The sequence below is a fragment of the Musa acuminata genome, chromosome BXJ1-6 (genome assembly GCF_036884655.1).
Source record: "Musa acuminata AAA Group cultivar baxijiao chromosome BXJ1-6, Cavendish_Baxijiao_AAA, whole genome shotgun sequence".
In the NCBI taxonomy this organism is placed as follows: Eukaryota; Viridiplantae; Streptophyta; class Magnoliopsida; order Zingiberales; family Musaceae; genus Musa; species Musa acuminata.
Window position 1 is genome coordinate 6,715,696 of NC_088332.1, and position 19,848 is coordinate 6,735,543.

Here is a 19,848-nt window from a genome sequence, read left to right on the forward strand (position 1 = left end):
ATATATATATATATATATATATATATATATATATATATATGTATATATATATATATGTATATTTATATGTATATATATATATATATGTATATATATATATATATGTATATTTATATGTATATATATATATCCAATTAGAAATATATTATGTTAAATTGGTTATATCATAATTTGTAAATTTTTTATAATAAGTAAGTAATAAAGATAAGATTTGATCTTATAACATGTAGTTGACATCTTGAAAAATATTAATAGTAAGAGAAATATCACAAAAAATTAATAAAAATTTAAATAAAATTTTAAATATTTGAGACTTAATTAAATATATGACTTTTGATGACAAAAGATCAATGTATTCAATTCCAAATAATTAAAACTTGCAATTTTATTATTATTGTTGATGACTATTCGTTATTGATTATTTATTTTATAGAACAAACTAAGAAACATAATAAATCCCAAACATATATTCTCAATCTTCCATTTATTAATAAAAGTTGAACGACGTTTCTGTAAATTTAATCTTGGAGTTAGGTTCAGTTATGGATTGACGTTCGAAACCCGAACCCGAAACCGAACCCGAACCCGGTTCTTCTTACGAAGGACGTCGACTCGGTGCGCGTACTCGTCTTCCTCGATCTCACGAGATCTTTTGCCCTGGTTATGTCACCTGATCTGTTTACCTGATAAATCTGAGAGAGAGAGAGAGAGAGAGAGAGCATCCGGCTGAGGGTAACGCGACGCGGGATCTGGTGGCAGTTGGGAGGTATTGAATTAACTCTTGTCTCTCGATTTGCGCAGATCTGGATCGAGGCAGATTTGTGTAGATCTGTCTGGTTACGCGTAAGATCAATCGGCAGAATCTTGTTCCCTTTTTTCTTGTGGCTGCTTTCCTTTGTTTGTGTTTGTTTGATGTTTGTTTCGTGTTAGATTTTCTTGATTTCTTTGATCATGGATGCTCTGGATCTTTGATATTTGTTTGCCCCAAAATTTTCTTTTTTGTTAGATTACTGACGATTTATATACTGTGATGCTCTTGTTATTTGTTTGCATAAAATCATTCATACCCTAGTTTTTCAAGATCCTGCCATTCCGGATCGGTCGTAGGAACGTTGGTGGTCCATCCAGTAATTCCTTGCTTGATCTCGTAGACCCATGCAGAATTCCGTGATAAATCGTAATTAGTGAATACATCATCCTGCCTTTGGGAAGATATTTTGTATCTTTGTAGGTGATCCCACCATCTCCCGACTCATGGACATCGTGGTCGCAGGTGACCTTTGGATGTTGATTTCAATTTCTGGAGAACATTCTGATTTCAAGCTGTGCCCTCTGTTTTTCAGTCAATCAATGTGTCTAATTTGATTCATTTAATTCACAACTTAACTAAATGGTAGTAGATGTGCTATTCTTCATTTAATGATTGACATGCTACATCATCAATAATCTTTCTAAGAGTTTATCCATTTTGAATATCTACCTTGTTTGATGACAATGAATGAAATTCTATTTCTTCTTTCTATTATTGTTGGCTGATGTATCGTGGGTGGACTCCTATTACATCTTTGATGCCTGTTTACACTGGGATTTGGCCTGTCAGGATTATTCTTTGTCTAAATGAGGCCTTTTGTTAGGTAAAATATCTCACTGCTGCTATTTAGTTTCCTACATTAATTGGACTGGTTTATTTGCTGATAATTTGCTTTGCCTGAATTTTTTTAATTATTTTGTTTTCCCCATGCATCACTAGCTTTACTCCCTTTCATATCTCCATCAAGGCTCATTCAATCACAGTCAATTTGAGGATATTGGCTTATTTCTACAGGGAGGTTTGTAATTTGGAATGGGATTTGATTGTGCTCGTTGGGTTGGAGGAAAACAAATTAAAAATAAAAAAATACTTAAGAGTTTTAAAATCCCAGAATAAATAGGAAATACTTCAAATTTGGACAACAGGAGAACGGAAGTATGCAAAATAAGTATCTCCTCCTTTTGTTTTTACTCATTGTTAGGGACAATGACAGTGTGCCCCTCTTCTCATGTTCTCATTTCTTGATCAAGCTGCTGGTGACCATATCTTCTTGGTGTCTGATTGGATGGCTTGTGTGAAGGTGTAGGTAGTTATAGGTGGATATGGGAGATGCACTCCTTCTCATTTAGCTGAAAATCCCCATGCCGAGTGATACATGCTTATGGGTCTTGTAGCTGGATCTCTGCCATCCTAGTTGTTTTAAGCTGATATAACTTTTGGTCAGTTGAATTGGCCTATTTTAGCTTGGTTGATTAATGTTAGAGTCCAAATAATGATAAGCAGATTTGGGAACTATGTTTCCTTTTATCTGCTGCATCTTATATGCTTAATATGTTTACTCTCTACTCATCTCCTATTGCATGCCTAGGTACTCACTACTCATGTTTATTTATTATGCAAGTCTTAATGATTAGACGTGCAGTAAGATGTGTGCTAAAAGACATTTTTATTTTTGATAAACTTTGGATGGCCAAATTTGCCGGATGAATCCTAGATAAATACATTTTTGTTGACATTAAAAGTTGGTTGCAACATGAAATAAAATTGTTAGTGACATGGTGTTGAAATTGAAAGTATTACTGTAGATTTCATCTTACATCTCAGCCAAATGGTTCTGCTATACGTTTGGTGCATTTGAAGCATTTTCTTAAATATTTTGTTCATATATTGTATGTATGCTGAAAGGGAATGGGCATTAAAGTTGCAGCTGCAAATGGACTCAATGAGCATAATTCAGTAATTAAATTAAGAATACATGTGTTGATATTGTAATTTGCTTTAGTCTTTATTGTGAGATGATTTAGATAACTTGTATTTCTTCTCGCTTAAATTATTGGTCTGCAGAGGTGAACTATGTCCTGGTTTATATGGTCATACGTCAGTTTCTCTTATAAGGGATATATGTGGCATTTGCCAATGTTTCCATATTTCATTCAGCATATTTCTTATCTCTATCCTTGATTCTTGATTATGTAGTTGATAAAGCAATAGGGTTGGCTCCACTAGCTTGTATTTGTTCATTCTGTAATTCTGTCATTATTTGTTGTTGTCAGGCTGCAAGAGAATGGCTGGAGGATTTAGAGTGCTTCATCTTGTTAGACCATTTTTGGCTTTCTTGCCTGAGGTTCAAAGTGCTGATCGAAAAATTCCATTCAGGGAAAAGGTCATCTATACAGTTATTGCTCTCTTTATTTTTCTGGTTTGCAGTCAGCTTCCACTTTATGGCATACATTCAACCACTGGAGCCGATCCTTTTTACTGGATGCGAGTTATTCTTGCATCTAATCGTGGAACTGTCATGGAGCTTGGAATAACTCCAATTGTGACTTCTGGATTGGTGATGCAACTCTTGGTTGGTTCCAAGATTATCGAAGTTGACAACAGCGTACGGGAGGATCGAGCTCTTTTGTAAGTGCTGCTTATGAAAATATTTGGTGTCATCATTGGAAACTTTTGTCTCTGAGGTTTGAATGGTCGAGTGGTAACAGTTTCAGAAATTCTTCTACCTTTAGATACACACTAGAGAGTCTTGGTTTTGGTGTTGCCATATCATTGCAGGACAAGTTTGGTTAGATGATTGAACATGTAGTTCATTATATTGTTAGTATCATTATAAGAGGATGCTATTGAACATGGTAACTGTATTAAAATGACAAGTCCTAAATTTACTATTGGCTTTAGTGAACATGTGAGGCAGCTGACCATTACCACTAGCTGTTTTCGTCAAGTCATTGTCATTTTTCAGATATCTTTATCTGCCTAATCACTTAATAAAAGTTCTCTTTTTTCTGCTGATAGTGAACTAGTGGTTGTAGGGACTGTATTGCATTGAACCATCGATTGCATATTAGAATGGGAGGTTGCGCTGATTGGCCAATTCAACGGTTGGTTGGGTTCCCTCAACCTGCTTTGAACTCCACTAAAATCAAATGGCCAAGTTGATTATGAGTTCACACCACCTGTTACATGACTAATGGAATTGGATTGCAATTAAATATTAGGATGAATTGCTTATGATATCAGTGTATTTCAGATAGGTTTTCTAGTTAGCAAGCTTATCTTGGAAACCAGGTTGATTCTTTGCATCTTGAGAGACCAAATTTTGAGTCTAAGGCTATGTATATTGGTCCTTCCTGGACCTCTTTGTCCTCCCTGGATCTCGCATTGGTGGAAGTCTTGTACATTGGATTTGTCCTTTAAGCATGTTTTGGAAAGACCATTTGAAGCTAAATATTGCCACTTCATACATTGCTTTGGTTGATGATAACACCATCTCTTGTAGTAGGTTTCTTAGTTGCTACTTGTTCTATGGTGGTTAAAAACATGATATGTATAAGGAAAAAAATCATAGGCACTGGTAATATATAAAAGAATCAAATTATTTTGTTTATTGTCCTTCTTTATGTTGTGTCTTTTGTCCTTCTGGAGGTGTTTGTTGCGACCATTAAGTGTGAAGAGCAATTGATGACTTGGAAGTAACTGTACCAAATCTTGGTTTTAAGGGCAAGCTTATGTTCTCATTATGACAACAAAGTCAAATGGGGGTTCAGTCTTCTAAAAATTGTCATTTTCTTTTCCAGAAATGGTGCACAAAAGTTACTTGGTATTCTAATTGCTATTGGAGAGGCTGTTGCATATGTTCTATCTGGGATGTATGGCAGTGTCAGCCAACTTGGTACTGGGAATGCTATTCTCATTATACTTCAGCTTTTCTTTGCTGGTATCATTGTCATCTGTTTGGATGAACTTCTTCAGAAAGGTTATGGTCTGGGTTCTGGTATTTCTTTGTTCATTGCTACCAATATCTGGTACGTTTGAAAACATTTTGCATTTTTGTGTCCATTTTACTTGGAATAAATTCTAATTGTGCACCTTCTGCAGCGAAAATATCATTTGGAAGGCATTTAGCCCAACAACCATTAACACTGGGCGTGGTGCTGAATTTGAAGGTGCTGTTATTGCCTTATTCCATCTCCTGATAACTCGAACAGATAAAGTCCGTGCTCTTCGTGAGGCTTTCTACCGTCAGAATCTTCCAAATGTGACCAACTTGCTTGCTACAGTTCTGGTCTTTCTTATAGTTATCTACTTCCAAGGTTTTCGTGTTGTATTGCCTGTGAGATCAAAGAATGCTCGTGGGCAGCAAGGTTCCTACCCTATCAAGTTGTTCTACACCTCTAATATGCCCATAATTTTACAGTCAGCTCTTGTCTCTAACCTGTACTTTATTTCCCAGGTATACCTTTATGAAGAAATTGTTGTAGAACCATATGAACTTCATTTTATTACTGAGGCTAAACTTTCTCCATATCCGCTATAGTTGTTGTACAGGAGATACAGTGGAAATTTCTTTGTGAATCTGCTGGGTAAATGGAAAGAGTCTGAGTATTCTGGTCAATCCATCCCTGTAGGTGGTATAGCTTACTATATTACAGCACCATCAAGGTGATCGTCTCTCTCACTCCTTCCCACCCCCCTCTCTCTCTCCCATCCTCCTTCCCTCCCTTCCTTATCAGACACAAATCCTCTTCCTTTTCTACTTTTCATTTACTTGTATTTCTTATGATCTTTGTTTTGGATCATATTATGCAGCTTGGCAGATATGGCAGCAAATCCATTCCATGCACTTTTCTATATAATCTTTATGCTTTCAGCCTGTGCACTTTTTTCCAAAACTTGGATAGAAGTCTCTGGATCATCCGCAAGAGATGTGGCCAAGCAACTTAAGGTATACGTTAGATGATATCTCGATGTATTCCGTTTTCAGCTTGGCATCCTGTGGAAATAATGGTGGCACTTTCAAGATAGCACCTTGATTGCCTTATTTGACCATATAGGTTTAAAAATATCTTCTTGTTAAAAGTTATTCTTTTGAAAATATATTTTCTTTGTAATTGATTATATATTTTTTAATCTTTTACTTGAACCACATTACACCTGCATGCCACATATGTACCAGCTGCGTATGGTGATTGCTTTTTAATTTCACTCTTTCTGATAGCTGAAAGATAGTTTACGATACTTGCATAATTAAGGCACAATTTTTTGTTCTGTGAAAGGTAAGTTATAATTATTAGGCCTATAGAACATCAATGATGCTTATCCTTATTTGTGAAATGAGAACTTTAATTACCCACAAAAGCTTTTGATTTGGATGCTAGCATCATGTTGTGGCAAAGAAACCATGTAAATGAGAATTCGAAAATTGAAGCTGCCTAGACTTAAATATTATTAATTGCTATACTATACTTCTGAGTACTAACATTGGTTTCTGAATTTGGTGTTGCACAGGAACAACAAATGGTTATGCCGGGTCATCGGGAGTCAAATTTACAGAAGGAATTGAACAGGTACATTCCAACTGCAGCAGCCTTTGGTGGCATGTGCATTGGTGCATTGACGGTTCTAGCAGATTTCATGGGTGCAATTGGTTCCGGAACCGGGATACTGCTTGCTGTGACCATCATATATCAATACTTTGAGACATTTGAGAAGGAGAGAGCCAGCGAGCTTGGCTTCTTTGGTCTATGATCCTAAAGCTTCTTCATCATTAAGCTTTTTGGTGACTCTTAGAATGTTTTATCACAGTTTTGGTCAAAACTGAAACGGATGTTTGTCGGTCTTTGTCGAGAGTTGGTGCTCCTTAAGCGTAAGCTGCTAGCAAATCTTACCTTTGTTCAAGGTGGACACATCCGGTTTGTTCTGGTATGTCAGACCTCCGCAACGGTGAGGGTCAACCCTTAAAACCTTAATGATGTCACTGACCCTTTTCCACTTTCTATTGTCATGTGTTAACTCATCTGCCTAATTGCAAAAGCGTGGCCTATGTCCTGATGAAAGATCTTTTCTGTTCGTTTTCACTCATCAGCAACTTCGTCTCCTTTCTGACTACAGCAGCTTATTTCATACATGTATGATGCTTGTCATGATAAATTTGATGTCTTAGAACAAATAAGAAATAAAATCATCATATATCGATTTACATGCAAAATCTTTTTATTTTTGTTGTGTCTGACATCAAAGTTAATGCTTTTTTTTGTTGTCCCTTTGCGATATCAATTAGCTGTCTTGTGGAAATAATGCTGACGATCTCATTTTGTGACCATGTCAAATGTCTCTATTCTCTTTATTTTCTCCCTTTTTTGTCTCCTATCTGGAATGAACTCATCTCTGCTAATCGTTTCCTCGAAAATGAAGCTACTCGATTGACTTCTCCTTGCACATGTCCTGATTTTATTATTGGTAGATAATGACTTTACTTGTTCCATTGGTCATCAAGATCATAGCAGCCATGCTTGGAAAGAGGGTGTCCACCTCTCGAGGTTTGGAGTCATGCAGACCAGCAGCTGCAAATATCTTCGTACATTCTAAATGGCCAAAAATATCTGCATGCCTTGCTCGACCTTCTCATTGACTGCTGTGCATCGGTAGAAATGTCACACCAAATGCAGTTCTTGCTTACATTGTCACCACCCATGGGGATTAGTTGTTGACTTCGGCTTCAACGACTCTGCGGAAGCTTCCTAGATTTTGACTTGTCTCCGGTAACTTTCTCTTTCCCAGAAACTTACGTGGTCTTCAAGCTATACACATCCAGAAGTGCTGCGAGTGATGCCAAAGAATACACATGTCGTTCTCCCGGTGGGCTTACCCGGTGGTTTGACTGGCTTCGTTCCCGCCGCAGCGCTATAAATGATGGATGATAGGGTAGTGTTCGTCTCGTAAACTCGTTGTAGCTCGAGATGGCAGCAACAAGAACATTTCTCGCCGCCGCTTCCTTCGTCCTCCTCATGGCCCTCATGAGCACGGCAACCATGGCCGCGGACGGCCCTGCGCCGCCACCGACTACCAGCGGCGGGGGTGAGAACTTCTCGGTCCGTGAGATTCATTCGATTGCTTTGGCCTTCTTCGTGTCATTGGCCACTGTGTTCTCCCTCGCCTACTAGGAAGAAGACGACAGCGGGCTTCGCTGTTGGCTTCTGTCCATTCTTCCTCCGTGTCGGTTTGCCTTGGTATTCTCTGGTAGGGAGGAGACGACAGCTTCACTGTTGTCTTCTGTTGATTCATCTCTGGTGGGTACTTAGTATTGTCAGGTGCTTCGATTAGCTCATTGTGATTCGTCTATTTGTACTGGTCATGAGGATTGTATCTCCGGTTTTATTATTTTTATATGCTCTCCTTTTATAAATTTGTTCTGTGGTTCTCCTGACTTTTTTTTATTATAATATGTATATATATATATATATATATATATTTCAAATAGTATTATTAATTTAAGAAATATCTAAATTTTATTATAGTATTTTGGCCACCATAATACTGTAAAATCTCTATAAATGAATCTAAATAGATTTCTAATCTCAATCAAACCAATTTTATAAACCTAAAAATATGATATTATAATGATTTACGAGAAACGATAATTAAAGAAGCATAATATGATGTCACTCATGATATTTTTTTTTGATAATTTTATAATAATTTTAGTACCTTAATAAATGTACTATAATGTTATTAAAAAAAATAATGTAAATGAGCCAAACCAAAGTGTGCAGAAGATTCAAAATGGGTGAAAAGATAGGTAGGTGGAAAGGGTATATTATTATTTATTATGGTGTTGGTGTAGTATCTCAATATAATTTTATATTTTCGGTTGAAGATTTTGATTTAAAACCTATCAAATATAGGAGTGAATAATTATCTCATGAGATTTAACTGTGATAGCAAGTATTTCATCGAAGCAATCCCAACATGACAAAGAAATAAAGAAACATAGGAAGAGTTGGTCTATCAATCCACAGTTAATCCTAAATGTAAATGAATGTGATGCTAATAATACATCAGAAGCATAATAAGTTGAAGATTCTAAGCGAACGACTCGTTTTACTGATCATGGAGATTCTCCCAAGATCCACACTTCTCATCAGGTTGTTGCACTCCACCTATTGGATGATAGGATTTGCCTTTCACCTTTATCGTTCATCTCTTTGATTGATACAGAATTAACCATGCAATCAATCATGCATAATATAAAAGAGAGAGAGAGAGAGAGAGAGAGAGATGCAATCTTTTTCTCTTGTGCATGCAATCATGCATAATATATTAACCATCTTCTTCCTCTTCTTCTTGCCCCATTCTTTACGAGCAGCAGATGCTGCAGTGAACCGCCCCCTTATGATTCCTGCGCGAATGCCTGACAATGATTGCATGCCGATGCCGTCATCGCTTGTTTGGTTTCACTCCTCAATCATTCTGAAGCATCCGCCGCCGCCATGCCAGTTCATGGAGCAGCGCAAGGTATCCAGCAATCGCCGCACACAAGGTTCTTTCTCCTCAGTTCTTGCTTCCATCTCTAATGGTGGACTCAGTAATATGGCATATGTAACTTCGAGACTGTAGGAGTGACTGTCAAGCACAGAGCTCAAGTGTCCATCGTGTTCTTGGCTGTGGACCTCTATAGCAGACATGGGAGTGGGACATGAAATCATAGCCTGCTGAACCCACCACTGTCTTTGTTCTCTCGGTGCCCGACACCCCATTGTGCATGAAATATGCCATCACTGTCACTCGACTGTGAGTTCCATTCGAGTGCTACAGAAGCGCACATTAGCACGCAGGAAAGCATGTGCAGATAATGGTTTCTGAGATTGTTTTTTGTCTCAAGTTTCTTGTACCACATTTGAGTGAGTCCATCACATGATTGGGACAGCGCTACTGGATTTGGTGGAGGTCATTAGTGTAGGATGAAAGGAAAAGTAGCTTGAGATGCAGTGATTTGATGACTCCAAGGATCAAACTCTTACTTCCCACCTTCCACATGAATCACATCATGAAGCTTGGATGTCTTTTCTTCACCTGTTTTGTTGGTAAGTTGCAATCTGAAAGGACCACAGCATATGCTTGTTGATGATTGTTATAGAACAAAGAACAGTTGGGCCTCGGAATGCAGGACAGAGAAGGTAGGGTCACCATACAGCATGCTCACATGGCAATGCACATGAAGGTTGTTCTCTTTGATGAGGCTAAAGCAGCCACATACAGAGAACCGCAAATGAGATAGATATTGAGGCAGCTGTAAATCAATTCATTCTTTGCCTTCATTTGCCATTATTCCCTACTATTTTTTTGGTGCAAATCACAAGAGTCTCTTGGCCTTCCTTCTCTGTCAGTCACATAACATGCTGATCATGTGTTCTTGCCATTTCTTTTTTGTTTGCTTGATGATAGTGTGATTTATTTCTTCTTTTTCTTGAGCAAAACAACTCAGATAAAAATATATGAAGCATCCAGTAAAAGATAAATAATTTCCAACATCCAACATCTTCTAAATTAGGGATTGAACACAATGCCCAACAAGCCATTCTACCTGGCTTGTGCCAGAACCTGCATGTAGGACCAAACTTTTCAATCAAGATGGTGAGAGTGACATGTCCCAATAGCTTGCAGATAAGGTTCATTCATTGGTGTTAAAGAATTGTAAGATCAACAGAGCCAAAGGGCAGTTTTCTGACTGAGGACAATATGGGGGCAGCTCAACTCAGTCCTATATAAATGGCACCATGAAGACTTGTTTTCCATGCTTGGAGAGAGACCTGTTTCCTGAAGGGGGGGAGGTGGGGATAAAAATGGTGTCCAAGGTAGAAGAAACCAGATTCAGAAGGCAGGAATCCTTGAAGAGGAACAAGCAGGACAATGAGGTGAAGGGGAAGGACCCAAAGCAAGAGGTGGTGAGGCTGCAAAAGGTGTGCAAGTTCAAGAGGAGCAGCTTCAGTGAGGAAGAAGATGCTACTTCCTCTGCCATTCTTCTCTTAGCTTGTATTGCATGTGCTCCTCCTCCTCTATAGCTCTGCCTTCCTTTACCTTCAGACTTAGCTTCTACCATGTAATTCTGCCCTGTGTGTAACTTTTCTCCCTCCTTGTGCAACTTCAACTTACTAATAGATCTGTCACTTCATGTAGAAGCTTCAGATCACCAGTGTTCATTGTCCTCTTGGGAACATGTACACAGTGGTGCTCTGATACCTGCAGCTCTTAGGAACATTGTTCCTCCTGGGACCATGAACACAGTGACAACCTACACCAAAAGATGGTCATATGACAGTGTCTAAGGAAATCTCAAAGTGAGATGTCTGTGTTGTCTCTTTATGCATGAAGTCTTCAAATATGTTTGAGCTGTCTGTAAAATCCAAGCACAAACAGGTACCACTTCCATCTCACTTTCAACACAGAATTAGATTCTCTCTCTACACCTCTTCCATCTCACTTTTTTACCTACTCACTGCATATGGATGGAGATTACACTTCAGGTACCAAAATCCAAGTTCATCAATGGAGATTACACTTGATCACTTGGAGTTTCAAAGTATAAATAAATTATACTATGATCTCTTTCTAGCTCAAAGCCAGTTCGCCAGGCTTTCCAAATTTATGCAGCATCACAGATCTTGGAAGATCATGTGAGGATGGAATTCTAAAGTTTGAAGTCATACAGTAGTATAATGCATGAGAAAATGGATGCACAGCACCAAGTGATTCAAAAATTAAACCAGTCATTAAGGAATTTATTCATGAAATGAGATTAGATTGTTCATGACTAAAACATGAAATGCTCACTTACGGTATCAACGTAAATAAGTTCCTCCAATATCAAAAATCACATGGGATAAGAAGGAAATTATGTATCAGAAATTGGGATAGTAGCCACTACTCATCCGAAATAGGATCTGAAAAGTAATTGTTCAGAGATGGCATGATCTGGGGGGATTTGTTGCGCACAAACTTTCGGAGGCCATGCTCTGCATATTTCTCTCCCTCTTGAAAGTTATCAAGCACACCTGCGGCTCTGTTTTCCTTTGTGACCCTGTCAAAAGATTCAAATTAGAGTTAGTGCAACCTCTGAAGGATTTGTTTCACCTGGATAAGTAGATGTTGTGGTGACTTGCAGGTCAAGTTACTGACACAAAAAAAATAGGGGAAGCAATAAAAGATTACACAACCGTGAGATCAAAGGAATAGCACAAAGCTAGCCTCACTAGAGTTGCCTGTGAAAAGTTCTCACTGATATTGAAGAAAGTATCTTCGAAGAGAAATCTCATCGATTAAAAGTGATGTAGGAAAACAGATGTATGTACTAAATAGAAATTTGTTGTCACCATTTGCTTCGATAGGACATTACAAGGAGCAATATGGAGAACAAATAAACACATAACAGGGTCTGTTAAATAACTTATTTTACTTCAAGCGATTAGTGCAAGTAATGTTATATGTTCAACTGTTGACTTTCATCTACACTTCATCAGCTATATTCTACTCCAACATTACATGCAAACAGATCAAGAATTGGTGTTTGACTAAAGACAAGATTCTAATCCAGACGGCGATTGAGAAGTTCAAATCATTTGCCAATTTTGAATATTAATTAGAACTCTTTTGCATCTCATAAAAACCCTGCATGATCTTTCTCGACTACAAATTAATTAGCTGAAAGTAACAGGTAATATGGTGATTCCTCTTGTCAGCAAAAAAAAAAAAATTCAAGCTGGCCATAAAATCTTTTTTTATTATTCATTGAAGACTTACGGCAGCACCAAACAAAAATAATGAGTTTGCACCAATATTGAGTAGGCTCCCAAATTTCTTTTTGTGCTTAAATGTATCTAGCACAAGTAAGTTTCTTTCTCCACATTTTTCAGATGCATCAGGTTCTAGTAAGAACCAAATTATCGGCACAATTAACATAAAAGTACCATAATTAAATTCTTCATGTCAAACTCTCAATTCACATAATTTGCTTCTATTGTTGAATACCATGCATAGCAGCAAATTAAATATTTTGGAGCAACATATTGACAAAGGAAGACTTGCATACCTCACTTCAGGGTTGATGCAGATGTTCCGTATCAGCTGCATGCCACAGATGCCAACAGCTGTGCCGACAGCCGCAAAGAGAGGAAAAACCTGCACACATTGTTAAAGAATCGATCTATGAATATGAATGATAATGTATCAATACAAAGCAATTTGTAGCATTTAAACCCATATAGAATTTAACTCAAAGGTCGTATATAAACCCTTTTAATGATACCAATTTTTGGAATTATTATTATCAACAGTTAATAGTCTTCAAATACCAAAAGAAACATAATATATTAACAAGAAGAACAAAGACATATAACAATAACAATAACAATAACAAAGCCGTAAGTCCTAATTATTTGGGGATCTTTTATCGTCGTTGAAATCTTTTGTCCCAACTATTCAAATCACATCCGAACTATAAATAAATCGTCAGTGTGAATTCCTTCTACCACAATGGAAAAGAGATCTGTGGATAGTAATGTTACTTTAACAGGAAACCTATTGCACAATCGCAACTATGGCATAAAAGATTCAAAGATTAACAACGAACACAGATTTAAAAACATGAAAAGTAGAAAAGAAGAATAGAAGTTAGAGATTACGATGAAATCTAACATTAGTGAAGTATTGAAAGAGGATACAGAAATGAAGATTCGACAAAGAAATCTAACTTTATCAGGACCATCTCATACGAGAAGAATGGAAAGAGGAGGATAGAGTAGCATTACCTCAGGCCTCACCCATCTGGAGGAAACCATCGGAGAGCTGCCGGAAAGGAGAGAGGTCGGCGAAGGGCAGAGGAAAGGCAAAGAAGCTTTCTCTCCAATATTTCGGAGGGTGGGACAGAGGAAGAGACGGGCAAGAAACGATGTCCCGTAAAGTCCTCTCTTTCTCTATATATAGTAGCGGTCAACCGACATTGACACGTGGTCAAGAGAAGTGGCGTGTAATCTCGCGATTAGATTTTGGTCAACTCTAGCAGACGTGATCAATCTTGCGATCTCCCGAATCTTGTGGATTCCAAGTTTCTAGGAGCGGCGGGAAAAAACGCGGCTTTGGACTTGATAATGCATGTTAGGTGGCTGTGCCGATCTCGTGATTCATCCAAGATAATTTTTTATCTCAAATTTCAGAAAAATAATAATAATAAAGTCATAGGTTTTTAGATGATTAGATCAACATTTCAAGAAACAGAAGAAAAAGAATCCCAATCATACCAGAATTCTTGAAAGAGAAGAAGTCCTTTTCTTGATCTTTCTTTCCTTTCCTACTCAAACACGGAAATCGAATCGAATGGCATCATTTAGAACATTGCCAAGTCTTTGTGGAATTTGTTAATGTCACCTATCAAAGCAGAGATTTTTAAGAATATTTGTTTGTTTTCTAACAATCTGGAAAAGAAGAAGAACAACAAAAATTTACTTAGAAGTCAAAGCATCTGCAATGATGAATTAAAACGTAGTTTAGGTGCGTTTAAGAATGCATTCATCGATCACCAGAGGGTAGAAAAAGAAAAGAATGTCCACCAATATTACATTTTTTATCAAACAGGTCTATATTGATACAATGCACAGTAGAATGGTCATACACAATGATCGAACTTGTATACATCACAGCAAGAATGGAATTTTATCCATGTCTTGTGGAAATACCACGCACACATCAATCATTATACTAACTGTGGGTTAAATGCCCATATATGATTAGCCAATGATGCTTCTCTCCATTCCTATAATGATCAGAAAGCACAGCTTGATGATGTCAGTTGTCGTCGATCAATTTGTTTACGATTTCTGATTGCCATGCACCACCAGCAAATCTGTTGATTAATTGAGCCGCGATAGCTACCACAGACCCCAGGGCAGCACCAGCGATGACCTAAGAAAATGTAAGAGAAAGATTAGGAGACAGGATGTTGAACATAATAACCCAAGGTATCTTTCATGCACAAGCATGGTTGAGAGTTTAGCTAGGATTACTATATCTAATGGTTAAACTACTACCAGGACTTTGCCGTTAAGCTGGCCCAATTGTCCCAACTCAGCACTAAGATCAAAGGAAAGAAATCAGTCTAACCATCCAATTTTTGGTTTAAATTAAGGTACTAATGATGAAGTTCGTTGTCCTGACACTATCGATATGAAGAATCTATAGGTACTTATACAAACAGTAGGGCATTAATGATCCTTTGTTAAGAATAGGAAACAATTCATCCCCGCATACGTTTAAAGTAGAACACCAATATGAACTACTTTTCATGATCATAGGTGGGAATTATGGTGGCCAGAAAATTCTCAGATACGAAATGGCGGCTTACATGTTTTTTTTTTTATTTGGATTTATAGAGATGTGCACATATGCATATGCAAGAGAACAAGATGTACCAGGTTGCATCATGGTAGTTACCACTACCCTTTACAAGATTACAGCATCGTATCAAACCTGAATAGGAGTATGGCCAAGAAGTTCATGTAGTGGTCTAGTAACAGACAGAGGATGCTCTTCTGGAAGTTCATACATAATTTGATTTAACACCTGGCATATCAGAAGAAATAAATGCTATTAATGAAATGAAGTGTTTGAATTATAAAACAACCTATCATACCATAGAACCCATCAGCCTATTTCAGGTATCGTCTCATAAATGCATCACTTATAAGATAGCAAGTTAGGAATGGGTGATGGTCTAAAAGGAAGCTGGTTGTAATAAAGTTTCACAAAACATAGCTCAATAAGATACAAGGACCATCGTTGAGTTCTCAAGTTTCAGGAACAATACATCAAGTCTGATAACTAATCAGTCATTCCTCTTGTGACATGATTGAATAAAGATCAGTAAAACCAAAATTACCTAGTTAGTGGGCTGAATCCAAAAAAAGTCAGCAGTCAATTGACATAAGTAGCTTGACCCAAGCATAGAAAACTAATGTGCACACCTGCCTCAGTCCATGCAGAAAATTCTTTTCATGGGATTTGACATGTATGACACTTTTTTATCAACACAATTAATGAATGTAGCTTGGAAGACTATGACTACGGACACTCTTCTGGAAGTTCATATATGGCTTGATGGTAAGATGAATATTTGACCAGATATGAACATTTATGTATCAGATAATGACTATGAGACCATGAACTTTCAATTACTAATTTTTGTCGTGGATTTAAGTAGTACCCATTGATACACATGCTACTAAGTAGCAACTTGCGATGACTGTCAAAGTAATTACCAGCTAGGTTATCCAGCACCTTCAAACACATGCTACTTAGATGTATGTTCAAAGATTTAACATCTTTTAAAAAATATTTTCTTCATCCATTTATTCAATCATCTACTTAAGAATTCAACTTAAAAGTATCCAGCCTGCTGCTTCTCTATAAGGAAACCAGGACCATCATTCATGTTCTCAAGCTTGATTAGGATATGCACAGTATCTGAAATCGCCACATAAAACATCACAACGACTTGTACATTTATATTTACAGAAAATCAACAAACAATCACCTATATAGTCACTCTTATGTTTATATGAAACAGTATCTTGGCTAATGTGATATACTTTAAACTTAAACGGCCACTGGCCTAGCTTGGCGCCTGATACAAAGATCTCTTTCTTGTTCTGTATAGGAGTGTACTATGTGTTCACAAATTCACACATAAGTTGATGTCACATAACCCAGCATGCAAAGAATTACACCTTTGAGACCATATTGTCTCTAACACTTGTGTAGCAGCAAGAAATTACTGAAGAAATTTTTTTAAAGTTATGATATTACAATATACCTCTGCCTGCTTTCCAGCATGCAGTCGAACACCAAAAGCATCACACATCACCTGCAAAATAGTGGAACACCCAAAATCTCATAACCAAGTAAAATCAAGCTGCAGGACAAGCAAAAAACACTGCTTTTAATCAATTATAAAGTGTGTCACCTAGCTGTTTAATTGAATCCCTGGACTTGACAAATAAGTCTCTGAATAAAAAAACTTCACCAAAGTTCATGATAATTTTATCAACTAAATCAAACAAATCCTAGGGGTACAATTTATGAGATGGTGAAGAGGAAGGTAGCTGACTACTTCTGTTATCAAAGCATAATAAGAGTTATGGTGAACAATACATCAAAGTATAATTTTTATTTTCCGTTATCTTTAGTTGGTTTAAATTCCAATATCGATATCTTGTTATTCACTACCTCTTGTTTAGGCTTGCACAACCAATATCTAAGCCCCTAAAATGCCATATTTTAATGCCTTCAAGCAACAGAATGATGTTTCCCGAAGACACCCAACATGGTTCCAGAATCAACTAAAGATGGTGTCACATAAAATTGCATAGTGATAAAAGATCAACAAAATTGTATGGATTTAAGATATAGAAGAAATACATGGCCCTATACACATTGTCAACTCGCATATGGATACAACAACAAAGAAGCTTAACATATTCTAAATATATATGAGCTTTGTAGAAATTTTAATTCATTTTTACAATGAATCTAACAGAGAAGCAACATAACAATTTTCATAATGAAAACTGTAAGAAACATAAGTCGGCCTTACCACAAATGCTAATATCGCCGCTGTAGCAAAAGCAGAACTGTCCAACCCATCTTGAATTCCAATAGCTAGTGCTAGTGCAGTCACTGTGGCTGAATGGGATGATGGCATCCCACCAGATCCAATAAGCTGCTTGGCATCCCAGTGTCTTTCCTTGTACCTGTAAATCTACCAAAAACTATTAACTCTTTGGACAAAAAGGCTTCACTATCTCATGATCTAATTTTACAAGTTCATACAAATTGACAACAAAAATCTCATATGCGGTTAAAATATAAACCAATATCAATGATGGCACATTAGCAACTCAAAGTGGTCATATAAATATACCTGAATGACCCTATTGTTTTAGAATACATATGCAACAAAATCTTAGGTGCATGAAAAGGAAAAAAAAATTATATTTAAGCATTAGCATGGAAAGAGTACATTTTGTACACAAAAGAAAGTATTGAATTTTTTGGGCAGCTAAATTTAAAATCTAAAATTATATAGTGTGTTCGCGATAAATAGTTTGAAAATGTGATACCTTACTCTAGGGAATCACAATTGCAACCTTATAAGGAAAATTCTTTGGTGAATTATCCATCTCTAATAATGATTAAAAATAGCAAGTTTGATATGGCTGCGCATATTAACACTCGCTACACTTCACATTAGCGGGACCCTCATGCATCGAATCATTCAGGATCAAGGAAAGACTATTAGATACAATAATAATCATCGTCAGAGTGCTCCTGGAGATCCTTTTCTTTTCAAGATCCAAGATTTCTTGAACAAGGGTGCAGGATTTCCAGATCAAGGAAACAAAATCCGGAAAAGCACTTCTTTTTCCCCTACTACAACACCAGAGTATGAGACCCCCAAATCCCAAACCAAGAACGGTCAAGATCCAAGATTTCTTGAACGGAACATGCAGGATTTCCAGATCAAGGAAACAAGAACGCTCACAAAAGCGAAAAAAAAAAAAACTCCAAATAACTCGACGGAAGTCTCAATTCTCGATGGATGAACAGAGATCTCAACCCCAGAGTGAACAAGGCAACTGGAGATGCAGGCTTACCAGGTGGTGAAGAACTTGATTGATTGAGCGATGGCGAAGGCCAGGACGGCCGAGATCAGCGGGTAACTGTGGAAGACGGAGGAGTGCGCGATCGAGGACGAGGGCAACGGCGAAGAAGAGCTCCCCAATTCGCCCATCTCTCTCATGGCTGAGGCATGGCAGGGCGAAAGAGAGAGGGGGGGGGGAGGGAAGCACGCCTCCAGGACTATGCCGCCATGGAAATGGTTTCGTTCAAGTCTGGACATGGAGAGGTACGAACCACAATCTCATTCATACTCTTAGACATACCTTTTCTGTGATTGATTTAAAAAATAGGGCCCCACTTGATCCCAATCGAGTGCCACCTCTGCCGCGAACGAAAAGAGAGGTAGACGATTCGGGTTATAGAGAAATATGTGTAGGAAGTATTTTATTGTTCTTCTTTAATCATTATTGGGATCTTATGGTTGTCACCTCTGTTCATCTTTGCATGCAATTAGAGCCCATGTGGGTTGTCTCATGGGTGCTGTTTGGATATAATGATTTGATTTGATTTTGTTTTGTTTATTTGCCAATATGTGATTCTAAAAGCATTCAATAGTTCATATATTTGATTCAAAAAACTAATGATGCAGTAATAGGACTAATTAATTCAATGAAAGTGTGTAAAAATGCTTCCATTTCTCTTAGGAAAAAAATATATATATATATTAGGCAAGTAATAGTTTTGGATGATTCCAGTATTTGCTCTTTGGTGTTCTATGCATACCTTTAAGCCTTTCATTGATTGATTCCAGTTGTATTTGTTTGGGTTTCAAAGGGGTTTCACTGTGTAGTGCAGCAACAACATGGATCTTGACCCAATTTTGTTTTGGGTCTCTCTTTCTTTGAATCAATCATCCACTTTTGCTGTCCTCCTACATGTGAAGAAGCTTCATTCCTCTGTGAGGTTGATGGAGAAAGCTATGCCCACCTGTGGAGAAGTCAGTGGAGTTCATAGTGGCCATGGATTGGAGGTGTTAAGACCTTTGCATATGCAATATAATTACTGCCTTAGCAGAACATAATAGTTTCTATATGGTGGCTGCAGATGGAACTTAACAATTCACTTCATGAAATATCTGTCTTAGAGGAATCCTTCACATCTTTATCTTGCTTGCTGTTCCTTTTACAGGGAAGGAAAAGCTCAGAATTCTGCCATGGTGACAAAGCAGAGCAATGCTGAAGTATTTAGGACCTTCATTCACTGTCAACAAGCTAATTTTGATCAATCAGATCAGATACATAAATATAATTTTCAGTTACATCAATTTTGCCTAACTAGAAAATTTTATAGTTTTTGCTAAACATCAATAC

General features: G+C 37.3%; 3 protein-coding genes across 5 annotated transcripts; 1 reads left to right on the top strand and 2 right to left on the bottom strand.

Annotated features, from left to right (window-relative positions):
* The first annotated feature begins 609 nt into the window (after window positions 1-609).
* LOC103987156 (uncharacterized) lies at window positions 610-8,219 on the top strand. 2 transcript variants are annotated; one of them, XM_009405368.3, is made up of 7 exons: window positions 610-766; window positions 3,085-3,439; window positions 4,612-4,839; window positions 4,913-5,267; window positions 5,352-5,476; window positions 5,624-5,759; window positions 6,323-8,219. In XM_009405368.3, the coding sequence occupies exons 2-7, from the start codon at window positions 3,096-3,098 to the stop codon at window positions 6,560-6,562; spliced, it is 1,428 nt and encodes a 475-aa protein (XP_009403643.1). In that variant the 5' UTR covers window positions 610-766; window positions 3,085-3,095; the 3' UTR covers window positions 6,563-8,219. The 2 variants fall into 2 exon arrangements, with proteins under 2 accessions (XP_009403643.1, XP_009403644.1); XM_009405369.3 differs by having other exon boundaries at window positions 689-843.
* Window positions 8,220-11,571: 3,352 nt separating this feature from the next.
* LOC135675910 (uncharacterized) lies at window positions 11,572-13,747 on the bottom strand. Its single transcript, XM_065186552.1, has 3 exons — window positions 13,618-13,747; window positions 12,900-12,988; window positions 11,572-11,891 (listed from the first exon to the last, which is right to left on the bottom strand). The coding sequence occupies exons 1-3, from the start codon at window positions 13,645-13,647 to the stop codon at window positions 11,735-11,737; spliced, it is 276 nt and encodes a 91-aa protein (XP_065042624.1). The 5' UTR covers window positions 13,648-13,747; the 3' UTR covers window positions 11,572-11,734.
* A 653-nt stretch (window positions 13,748-14,400) lies between these two features.
* LOC135675911 (uncharacterized) lies at window positions 14,401-18,733 on the bottom strand. 2 transcript variants are annotated; one of them, XM_065186553.1, is made up of 5 exons: window positions 18,514-18,731; window positions 17,454-17,610; window positions 16,674-16,724; window positions 15,332-15,424; window positions 14,401-14,767 (listed from the first exon to the last, which is right to left on the bottom strand). In XM_065186553.1, the coding sequence occupies exons 1-5, from the start codon at window positions 18,657-18,659 to the stop codon at window positions 14,651-14,653; spliced, it is 564 nt and encodes a 187-aa protein (XP_065042625.1). In that variant the 5' UTR covers window positions 18,660-18,731; the 3' UTR covers window positions 14,401-14,650. The 2 variants fall into 2 exon arrangements, 1 of the variants encoding a protein (XP_065042625.1); XR_010514051.1 differs by having other exon boundaries at window positions 14,521-14,767; window positions 15,274-15,424; window positions 18,514-18,733.
* Between the last annotated feature and the right edge of the window lie 1,115 nt (window positions 18,734-19,848).